Here is a 12,462-nt window from a genome sequence, read left to right as displayed (position 1 = left end):
GTTAAGTTCAAGATATATCAGATAAATCTACAAAACATTGCTGATCTACGCTAGAAAGTTTTACAATACTGTAACAGCATAACTAGTGAAATGTTACAGAATGTTGGAGAACAAACGTATGTTTAAATGAGTATTTGTTTGTGAGAAGATAAAAATGATACAATTTCAAAGACACTGAAAAAACACAAATATCACCTTTGGAAATCTCACAAAATTCAGACTTTAAGACCAGGAGATAATGGTAGACGATTGGAATTCTGTTAGGGCTAGCAAGAAAAGTTCGAAGAACAAGATGCATTATTTTTTTTGATAAAGCAAAATTTTCAATAAATGAGAGAGTTTCCAGCTAAAACTGCCATTCGTAAGAAATGCGAATCCGCATTTTGTGTTCAAAACAAATGTGTGGTGAGAATTTATAAATATCAAATAATTGGACCTTTCTTTTTTCAAAAAACCCAAAATGTGAATTGCTATTTGTGCTTTTTAAACAATGAAATAAGTGATTTTATTGATAACATTCGCCTAATTGAACATCAGCAGATATTGTTGGAGTAGGATGGTGCCCTATGTTACAGCAGATTATATGTACATAAAATATGTATGTACATACATTAAAAATATTTTAATTAAAAAGCTTGTCATCATTTCTCTGAAATTTGTCGGCCTCCACGGTCTCCTGATTTAAATCCACTCTATTTTTTACTTGCACGGTTACTTAAAGCAGAAGGTATAACTTTAACGGTCATTTGAATAATTATATGTTGACCATTTAAAGAGAATAATTAGAGAAGCTGTTCATACTATAATTTCCCGTATGGTTAGAGATCCCAATATTTTTGTAAAGTAAAATAATCTCATAGAAATGCAACCATCGATGTACTTTAAAATTAATAAATGCACCCTAAACTTGAAAAAAAGTAGTTTTTTTAAGTTTTTTCAAAAACGAAAACATGAAGTTTGTTTAAAAGTTGTCAAAATACTTCTAGTCATCACATATACCTTCTCAAATTTTTTCCAATTTTTTGAATTTGCTTTGAATTTGTCTTTTGGGGGTGCAGATCAATCTGAAGTAACTGCACATCACGTTATGATAAATGTAATATACTAATATATTTTTGTATAACTACTATATTATCCGCTGCTTGATGACCTTAATCATAAACATAATATACTTTAATTACCTCAGAAAATAGATGCAAAACTATATCCTTAATCATTCCTTCAGTCTGAATAGCCAATTGATAAGTGGGATCAATGGCACATTGAGAGATCGTTCCGATAGTTGGTACCACCACATCCATATGATCCGATTTCAGCAGTCTGGCTAGTAGGGGCACGGAACCACTTTTCATCATTACTCGTATATTCTTCTTACTTTTAGAAACGGACCATAAGGCTCTAGTGGCAGCTTTTGCTATATTTACCTAAAATAATAATTAAAGTATAATCATATTACGTTGAGTGCCATATGAGCCCGCATTTTTAGGGAATCGTAGGGTCGCATGACACCACTCTGGTCTCACTATTTATCTACGACCTACGGCCTGTAGGGTCTTTTCATAGTCGAACTATACTTGAGAATGGAAAAAATATAATAATAAAAAAACAAACGCTCATATCGCATTATGATGTTGTGTCAATTATCAATTTTGTCAATTTTTTATTACGACGCATTATTATGTCAATTTCTCTTAAATTTGAAATTTTGGAGAGTCTGTACCAAAAATATTACGTAGACAGTTTTAACTAGTTAGAAATCAGATAGACTACCTTATAATGAATGAAATATGTCGTAATGCTAAAATGTAAACGCATATCCAGGAGCAGATCAAAACCCACTTATCGCCAGGATTAGACTAACACTTAAAAATATTAAGTCATCACATCTCTACAATAGAAACAAGAAAGCTTAAAGGACCTAACGTGAATGCCTTCAACACGAACTGCACATAAACTGTAACAAACAGCATAGACTGGAATCGACTGAGACATTATTTCCGGAAACCATGTAAAGAAAGACTTATGCAAGGAAAAGTGAATGGATGAATGACTTAAAACGAGATACTGAATATGATAAAACAACAGAGACAACCTAAGAAAACAAAGATAAAAAAAAATACAAAGAGATTAACCCCAAGTTCAGGAAAATATATAGCAGGCAAAGGAAAATACTTCGTAGAGAAATGCAAAGAGATCGAGGATCTTAAAAAAAAATATTATAGTAGGCGATAAAGTAGACTAACGCGAAGCTTGATACCATGTTTTCTGTATTTTTTTTATCCCATCCCATCCCATTTATTTACAATCTGTAATAAGGATTACAATAAGTAAATTGTTTAATTAGATTACAAGATATTTGCAGGAGACTGTCCAGTGACAATAACCTATTAAATCATAATTTTAGTAACAAAATGATTTGTGACTCTAATATAATGTTGATATGTATTAAATAAAAAAAAATTTCTGTATTTTTAAAATTTAAATAATATTTTTAAAATTAAATAAAGTAATTTTATTATTTATTTATTGTTTATATTTTAAACAAATTAAATTATATTCAAATAAATAAATGAATGATCATGCTTGCTCCTAACGCCACCTGTTGGCGTAATAACAAAGTATACGCTGTTTACTTTTGACAGACCTGTCAAATTCAAACGAAATATTAAATTATATATGCAGTGCCCTTCAGATAAAACTATCCATCTTAAATAACTTTTGAACCTCTAATTTTTAGGAAAAACGCAAAAACACGTCAATTATTATTTGAAGAAGGAGATATTATATCATATTTAAGGTTGCTGGGAAATGTACCGTCTCACCCCACGTATCATCCCTTTATTTTTTTTAAATTACTTCTCCCCTTTTTATTTTACATTTGGATTCTTCTTTTTGTATTGATTTCAAAAATGTATAAATACATCTGGCTTGAAGTGATTAGTTTATAAGGTAAACAATGTTTCTTTTAACAAGATAATATCTCTTTCACCTTAATTGACTGTAACTATTTGTAGTACCTACAAAAACCAAGAAAAAACAACTTCACCTTTTATTAAAGTTTTATCAAAGATTTTCGATATTTGGACATTTATTTTAATCGGTTAATGGCCAATGTCAATTTGTTATAACTTGTACCAGCCTATTTTGATACGTGTGTATAATGAAACACACCACAAAAGACAAGCAACTCATAAGTATGAGATTGAACTGATTAACTGATGCGGAAATTTAGAGCAACAGGTACTTGTAAATAACGAAGAGAATCCAAGTAGCTGTTTAAAGGGAAGTTAACTTAAAGGCTGAGCAATCACTGTCCACAATAAGCAGAGCAATCGGTGTTTCATCTTCTACAGTCCTCCATAAATTTAAGTTTCATCCATATAAAATTAAATTAGTACAAGAGTTAAATGAAGAAGATTTTGATCGTCGTCTCGAATTTTGCGAATTAATGACAATACATCATTAACAATCCACAATTGTTAAACAATATTTTCTTCTCGGTTGAATGCTCATTCTCATGAAATGGTTTTGTGAACAGATATAATTGCCGATACTGGGCTGACAGTTATCACATGTTGTACGTGAATTTCACACAGAGCATCCTCAGAGGTCAAACGTAATGGGGCATCGTATTTTGAATTACTTAGGCAAGTGGTTGATCGTATTAGAACACTAGTAGAAAATGATGATAACCTTTCCTAAGATTTGGTTGTATTTCAACATGATGGAGCTCCTCCACACTTTGCTTTACCTGTGTGACAATTTTTAAACGAAACGTTTCCCGGTCGTTGGTTAGCTAGAAGAGGACACAAGGATCACAACAAAAAGATGGGTCGTTTTAGTAATGTTTGATGTGAAGAATGCCTTTAACTCTGCCAACTGGGAGCACATCATAAGCAAATTAGAATCTGCCAAAGTGTCGGGATATTTAATAAACATCATAAAGGGGTACTTAAGTGAAAGATATGTTTCAGTGGCTAGAAACACTAAGATTACATTAACAGCCCGCGTACCACAAGGCTCCCTATTAGTCCCGACGTTATGGAATAACCTATGCCGACGACTTAGTTATATTAGTAACAAGTGACATGTATTGGGAAATTGTAGACACTGTAAATGACTGCTTCAGTAAAGTAAATAGGTGGATGACGAATAACGACCTGGAAATTGCAGGCACCAAGACCGAAGTGGTCACCCTGAAAGCTCCGAGAGCCGGGCTAGATTTGATATTCCAACTTGGTAGTAATCAGCTAAAATCAACGAACTGTGCTAAATATCTAGGCATTGATTTAGACAGAGGCCTACGTTTCACGAGACACCTTTCGAGAGTGGTTAAAAAGGCTTACGAACAGACAGCAGCCATCCAGAAAATAATACCCAATATAGGTGGGCCTAGCAGCAACAAGAGAAGATTGTACTTACACGTTGTACAATCGACCCTTCTATATGAAATCCCCGTCTCAATAGATGTACTGAGATATCAAAAGTACAAAAATATTATCAATAGAGCACAGAGGAAACCCCTTTTCAAAGTTACGAACCACCGAACCACTTCCACCCTCTCTCTACAGACAATCGCTGGTACGCTCTTCATTTACCTCTTAGCCAAAGAGCGGCATATGTTATATGATAACCGGAACGGCCACTTACCCCAGGTAAGAGCGGCCGTACGAGAGCAACTACTAGCAGAATGACAGAGGGAATGGGAGGCACAGACTACAAAAGCTCAATGGACCAAAACGCTAATCTCTGATGTGGTGGCTTGGTACAGCTGTAAGTTTAAACGAGTGAATATTATTTTACACAATTTCTGACCGGACATGGATCTTTTAGGTCTTACACATAAGCAAGAAAACCAACGATGACATATGCTCTACATTCGGCGAAAGGGAGGGCGCTGAGCATAGAGTTGACTACTCCCAACAACAATATACAGGTAGCTATGACCAACAAGGAGAACTTCGAAATCATAACAGACCACATAACGGAGATCCTGAAAAGAAAGACCATACTTAAAAGGGCTGAACAAGCTGGGTGAGAGCGGTTTTTCTCGGACTACACAAGAGGATACCTATAAATAAATTTATCTTTACCTCACTTTTTTCTGCTTTGAATATACCTATAGCAGGTACACCTGTTACCTACAAACAACCTTACTTAATATACACAGAGCAGCTATATCGGATATATACGTCACATATATTAGAATAATAATTAAATAGACAACAATAGTAAAAAATTACTTACGCATATCTAATCCATACAACTTTTAATGCACTTTGCCCCTATTCTTGGTACTAAGCGACAAGAACTCCTTTAGTGCCAAAACTGCAGTGGAAAACTAATCTGTCATAATCTTGTTCCGGTAGGAACCAGCTTCCATATCGACAGGTAACCAGAGACACTAAGGGTGTAGACTTTTCTCTTTGTTTCATCTTCCTCTTCTTCTTAATTCTATAATAACATCAGTTTTCGAACCTCTTTCCCCTTTTCTTTCCGAAAGGGAATCAGACCCTCCCCTAGGTGTGTGTCGTTATTAGGTATACATCGTAGGAAAAAGCCCTAAGATCTTCTACAAGAAGACCCTTCCAGACCTCGCGGGATGTCCCCATGTTTCGTTCCCTAATGAACTCGTCCGGGGATATTCAGCGTCGAAGAGGGGGTGGTTTTAGTTGGTAGGCGACCTGACAGGGGCGCACGATGGGGGCCTGGATTTCGTGAGAACTCTGTGCCGTTCTCGTGTGGTCCTGCCTTCTGGTTGAATCCAACAGTACTAGGAAAACCTTCTTTAGTCGGTTTCGAATCTTTCCACCTCATTCCAAAAAAAAAGATAGAAGAGGACAGATGATGGATTGGTCACCTAGGTCACCGGATGTTACATCCTTAAACTTCTTATGGGCGTATTTAAAAACAAAAAGTTTATGCTACTCAACCAGAATCTCTAGATGATTTACGACAAAAAAGGATGAATGTCGACAATTAAATGCAGACGCGTTAAGCAATGTCAGAGAAGAATTTGTGCAATGTCAATTCAAAATAGTACAGTACTATTATATGGAAGTGAATGGCAGTCATTTTGAACAATTTTTGTATGAATTTTTGGTATTGAAAGGTTCATTTTAAATGTTTGTAATAAAATTGTTAAAAAAAAAATTTTTTTCAATCGAGTGTTATTGCTTTTGTATTTATTTTTCTCATAAACTAATAACTTCAAGCATCATGTGTTACACATTTCTGAAATTAGTACAAAGAGGAGAATCCAAATATCAAATAAAAGAAGGGAAAGTAATTGAAAAAAAATAAAGGGATAATACGGGGTGAGAGGGTGCATTCTCCAGCAATCTTAAATATGATATAATGTCCCCCCCTTCAAATATTAATTGACAGGTTTTTGCATTTTTGCGAATCGAATCTTTTATTGACAAATATTATTTTAATTTTTTACTTCTCATTTAATGTCTGTACTTTTTTAGTTATTTTTCATGAAGCTTTTAGTTTTTAATTCAAGATTGCTTAAAATAAACATATGATAACTAGAAATGAATTGATCGAAAGTAGTGAATCGATATAAAGAACCGCTATTTTATGACGCTACCCGTGACCACGTAATCTTGTGGCGCCAGTTCCGTAACGACGCCATTTTGTGGCGCTAGTTTCGTGACGACGCCATCTTGTGGCGCTAGTTTTGTGACGCTTGCCATGGCATTTTACTATAGAGAAAAAGTAATGCAACGCCAGTATAAAAGTTTCGCTTCAAAAACACAACCTTGTACCAACTATCTAGGTGCACTTAACATTCTGCGCGGCGTTTTCGCGCACCGTTAGTAAGACGGAGATAAGTTGATAGTACTTCCGCATCTACATATGATGCATATACATGTAAATATTAATATATTATATATATATATATATATATATATATATATATATTATATATATATATATATATCTACGGCATAAAGTGGACTCCGCCCATGTTAAAATTCAGGTTCAAGTGAGCTCCGTGGTCAAGTCGACACCGATATACGGAGCTCACTTGACCATTCCATAATATTGGCTCTGTCGATTCGTCAACGTGTATAGTTTCATAATTTTTAAAAATTTTGTGGAGCCCTTAAGTACCCCTGTATCATGAATGTATATTGCTTAGTTCACGTGTATATCTTATAGGGGTCGTTCAGATCTTTTTCATTGTATATTGGAACCATAGGTATATCGGTTTAAGTAAGCTCTGATAGTTTGGCAACTCTGCGATTAAGCTGTATACTTCTCGCGTATAGTCTGAACGGTTTATATGGACTCCTTATTTTTGTTATCATTCAAACGCATTACATTGTGTAACAGATATGAATACTATTAACTACCTGTTTTTGGTAGGTACGTGCTTTTCTAAAAATAGCTTTATAGATACAAAAGGATTTTGTTACCAAATTGGATTTTTTTCACATGCGGAAATTTCCTAATGTATTTTGTTAACGTGAGTATGTCTTCATACGTTTTATTTAAGAATTCGATAGATAAGAACTTCTTTTATTTTATCCATTGTTTTATGATATCTTTTATACAGATTTTTTATTATTTTATTTCTTGTTTTATCTGTGTACTACAGATAGTAGTGCACAAAAAAAAGAAGAATGCTTAATTTATCTAACAACAATTATACCACTTCACCCATATTACATACTGAATGTTTTATCTCCTATTTAGGGGTAATATGTAGTCAATATAAGTGTAGTTAGTGTCAAATTTGCAATGATCAATATAAGTAATAGCTTACTGACTGTACTTTACATGTTTAGTTCAAATAAATAAACCTTGTCCCTTCAGAAAAGAGCGATTGGAATGGCAAAGTCAACTAAGAAAGTGTAATGAATCTTGTATCACCCCAGATTCACACAGGTTAACCGGTGTTTGAAGGCAAGAGTCCTCATTGCAGATTTAAGGAAGATAACTACCATAAGGAAGTTCCTTTCGAGAGTTCAGATGGCGAGAAGCAGCTTATTTTTTTTTGTATGTCTTGCAGATGTGTTGGTCTAGCTAGTTATTCCTCGATTCTAGTCATAAAATGGGTTGTTATTCGTGGAGTGGATGTTACGAATCTAGACTTTGTTTCTTTTGTTCTCTAGCTACTTATCTTCGGATATTATGTGGATTGATAACTACGATATTGTAGAGCTTATGTATGGATGTGAGTCTTAATATCCGCTGAATTTGGCTGACTAATTTATAGCTAAATCTACGTGTTAAGTATGTATTGATATCACCCATACAAGCAAGGTATATTCGGCAGCAGAAGCATAGAGTTCAAGCGTCTACGTTTTAAGAGTGGAAGGATGTGCTTCCCATTTTTAGCTGACAAGTTCGCGAAGAATATTATTTTTCTGGTTCTAGTTTTCCATTTAGTTTTAAACAAAGTTCTGTGAATTACAAAGTGTGTTTAAGGATTTCATGACACTATTGGTTCAGGTATATGTTCAAATTTGTGAAAACGTCTCTGTTAGGGACATTGAAGGAGCCCGCCTGACTTTTTCCAGGGTTTGGCTTAAAATTAATTTATAATCTATTTTTATTGTGTTTAAGATATGATATTTAGATTTTTCTCCACTTCAGCAACAAAATTTTTTGGTTGTGCAACAATAGATGTATCGTCTACAAAATAAAAGTCCTAGTATTTACTGGTATGGGTTGTGTAAATATTATACAGTGTAGGTGCCATTACGGTACCCCAAAGGAGACCGTTCTACTACGTTCTCCAACTTCATCTTCTATTCTTATCATTGAGTGATACGGAAAATCTTCTGTTGTGTAGGCATACGCGGATAATACAAGTGAGTTTATTACCTAAGGGGATATCACATAGATTTTGGAGAAATGTGCTTTAATTTAAGGTGTCGTAAGCAGAATTTAGATTGACAAATACCACTCCTCATGTCTGATATTTTTCATATGCGTCTTTGCTGTGTTGGGCAAGATTCAGTATGTGTAACGAACATGATCTATCCTGTCATATATAGCCACTTTTATCTTTCAATTGAAGTTTTTCTTCTAATATCGGTTTATATTAAGGATCATATGCAGAAGAAGTATTTTGTATAACTGAAAAAATAAATAGATATATTGGCCGATAGCTTTTGTGGTCGTTGGGGTTTTTGTCAGGTTTAAGCAAGGCCACAACTTTGTCTTTGCTTTGCTTGTCTACACACTTTGTATATTAGTCATTGTTGTATTTTTTTGTCCAAATTTTATAATTAGTTTTGTGCTTAGATCCTCAGTCAGGAGCCGTAATATTGTCCATAATATACGTGGATAGTGGATCCAAATTCAACATCGTTGAAAGGTTTCCTCAGCTGACTTGTTTGTCCTCTCTCATTTTATGTTTTTCTTTGCCGGCATTTATTATGTTTATTTTGTTATTTTCAGCGATCAGCTTAATACCAAATACCCTAGGTTTAACCCTCTATTTGCTTCCTGCAGTAGAAATACGTCACATTTGTGTTAAGCACATATGTCTCATAAGCTTAAGTAAAGTAGAGTGTCTTTATCTGTAGATATGTCCTTAATATTTATAGACATAATTAGAATAGTTGGTCCTAAAAAGGACCGAATTGATAAAAATCATATTCAACGGGTGATTGAAGAATTAACCGATTTAACAATTATTCATTACCCAGAGTACGCTCGATTGCGGTGGTCTTATTGTTACTTCAAATTTCGTGAAGGCTTCCACGATGAACTTCATAAAATGACTAATCTTTTACTTTTCAATAAAAATTTAAATTTTACATACTTTTACTTTTAGACGATATTTCGAGTCAGATTTGTTTAGTAATAACTGTACTTGATATATAGTCTCTTTGTGAAATGAGCTTGTAATATCGGTTTACAACACATATATGGATAATAAGAAAATAAACAGGTTAAAATGTGACAACAAACTGCTATATAACAGTACGAGACAATATTCATAAGCTATCAGCTGTAAAAGTCATTGCCTTTTTTCCTGTCGTATCATATTTTAGCATATCATATTTTGAGTGAAATTGATCCTAAATTCGTCTAATAATATTAAGTTTTTAAAACAGCTGTGTTTTTATGCTCATTCGTTCACCTTTTGTAAAGCAGTATGTGTAAATATAAGGGATTTATATAATCTTTTCATTTTGTACTCTTTTCGTTTCATAATTATAGTTTTCTTGCTTTTATTTTCTATGGTAATACATATACATACCCAATTCAAAAGGGTGAAAATCAGCGAGTTCTAAATTGAACATAAACATTATTCTCTCTTTCTCCCTATACCTTATATAAAGATCATCGTCATCGTATAGTCCGAACGCAACAAGATTCTATTGCCTTTTCTTATTTTTTTTCTCCTCATTCCTATTGAAAATAAATCCACGTAAATTCCGTTTATAAAAGTTATGTCAATATTTCTGAAGTGCCTTTCCTAGGATAATTATTTAAGCCTAGTTCGTTTGATTACATGCAATTGATTTGATAGTCCACAACAGATAAGTATTGATTGTAGGAAGGATAGCAGGTGTTGATAAATATGATGGGTCGATAGACAGTCCCGTTATTCCTAAATCTAACCGTATGTTACCTCCCCCTTCATTTGTGGAAGTCCTAAGGGCATTTTTTCTCTTGGGGCATCCTCCCAATTTAACTTGGCAATGCAGTAATTATAGAGTCTTTGGATAAAGCCAGCGCAACTTTAGCATTGAGATTTAGTTTCTTGTAAGACGTTGCTATCTTTATATATGTGTTTGACCTTGTAAGTCGGAAAATACCTCTGCTGGCTTTTCCAGCAATCCTGGTCTAATTAATACGTTCTCGTCACGTATCCACACATTAGCACTGGTTTGATCACTATTTTATATAAAATATCCTGATTTTAGAGATTCGAATTACACTTCTGGATTTAAATTGCCAAACTTAAATGGAGCTTCGCGGGGTCAGACTGCTAGACAAAAAGACCAACGTTGGAATACTACAATACAACATTGGAGACCTTACGAAAGTAAACGACCAAGAGGAAGACCACAGATGAGATGGGTTGATGATATTAAAAGAATAGCTGGAACAAATTGAAAATATGTTGCTCAGGATAGAGACCGATGGAAGGAGTTAAGAGAGGCCTATGTCCAAACGTGAACGACACAAGGCCAAGAAGAAGAAGAATATGCTTTTTAGCAAGTTGGTACTTGCTCTTACTTCTAAATTGACAGATCAGCTGTTTAACTGCCTGTACTGAACTTTCTTCTTTATTTTGCAAATATATATATATATATATATATATATATATATATATATGAAAACTAATAAAACTCTGGCATGCCGTTGATTAAAATATTGGATACCCTATACTATTGAATCAACGGAAATACTAAGATCACACGGGGAGAATATTATGGGTTATTTCTGGTTTCGTCATAATTTACACTGAAATTACTAACAAGAGAGTGCTCTCACTTCCACATGTCCAAATTGATATATAGTACCAACAGATGCTAGTTATATACCATCAGTACTAATAAAATGGAAACTATCAAATTAATGTCAATTTCTTTGAATAATCAAAACAATCGAAAATATATACCAAAACAACACAATAAAAGTAAAAGTAGAAGAAGAACTAACCGACCCTATTGAAGCTGGCAATATTTAGCTTCCACTAGCAATTTAAATTAAAGGACCAATTTGACAAAAATCATATTAAAGGGGTGACTGAAGAATTAGCCGATTAATTAATTAATCATTACCCTGGATATGCCCGATTGTGGTGGTCTTCTTAGTACTTAAATTTTCGTAAAGGCTCGTTCTTTCAACCCCATAAGTAATGCCTAATGTTTTACTTTTTATTCAAAATTTAAATTTTACATGCCGTATATTACTTTTTGACGATATTTCGAATTAGATTTGTATAGTAATAATTTAAGGTATTAAAGAGCCTCTTTGTGGAAAATAAATAAGTTTGTGATATGGTTCGCAACTCATAGGTATATAGATAATAAAAAAATAAACAGTTAAAATAAGTGTAAAAAATTTCAACTCTATACATCGGCGCCATTGTTCAGGTGATGGGTTTATCACAGATATCAAAGGTTACATTTTAATTCAAGGTTCTATTTGCGTATTTTCAATATTAAAAGAGTAGGAAAAGACATGTTTATGCTTTTATTATTTTTTTAAATCTATTCTATTTCCTTTCTAGAGTTCCGTCTTTTTTGAACGACCTGTGTTCTTTTTTCAATTGGGCACTTGTCCAAGGCTATGACAAATACTCTCTCCTCTGCTATTCTACATTAATATGACTGATTCATTATTTTCTCTAAACACTCTGTCCTCTGCTATTCTACAATAATATGACTGATTCATTTTCTCTTTCTTGCAGCTATTTTAATGTTTATCCTGTGTATCTTTTTCTTCTTCTTCTTCTTCTTCTTTTTATATAGACATGAC

General features: G+C 33.7%; 2 protein-coding genes across 3 annotated transcripts in view; one reads left to right on the top strand and one right to left on the bottom strand.

Annotated features, from left to right (window-relative positions):
• The window catches only part of LOC140441658 (SEC14-like protein 2), a 123,857-nt gene that overhangs the window by 39,857 nt on the left and 71,538 nt on the right, over nucleotides 1–12,462 (top strand). The gene's annotated exons all lie outside the window — the stretch shown is intronic.
• gudu (Armadillo repeat-containing protein gudu) overlaps nucleotides 1–12,462 on the bottom strand; it is a 74,015-nt gene that overhangs the window by 36,684 nt on the left and 24,869 nt on the right. For both annotated transcript variants that reach the window (XM_072532520.1, XM_072532521.1), the window contains one exon: nucleotides 1,182–1,424. In XM_072532520.1, the coding sequence (XP_072388621.1) occupies nucleotides 1,182–1,424 (243 nt within the window). The remainder of the gene's footprint in view (nucleotides 1–1,181; nucleotides 1,425–12,462) is intronic.

Source organism: Diabrotica undecimpunctata, chromosome 5 (assembly GCF_040954645.1).
Source record: "Diabrotica undecimpunctata isolate CICGRU chromosome 5, icDiaUnde3, whole genome shotgun sequence".
NCBI lineage: Eukaryota > Metazoa > Arthropoda > Insecta > Coleoptera > Chrysomelidae > Diabrotica > Diabrotica undecimpunctata.
The sequence above is the reverse complement of the archived record's forward strand: the minus strand, read 5'-3'. Positions and strand labels throughout refer to the sequence as shown.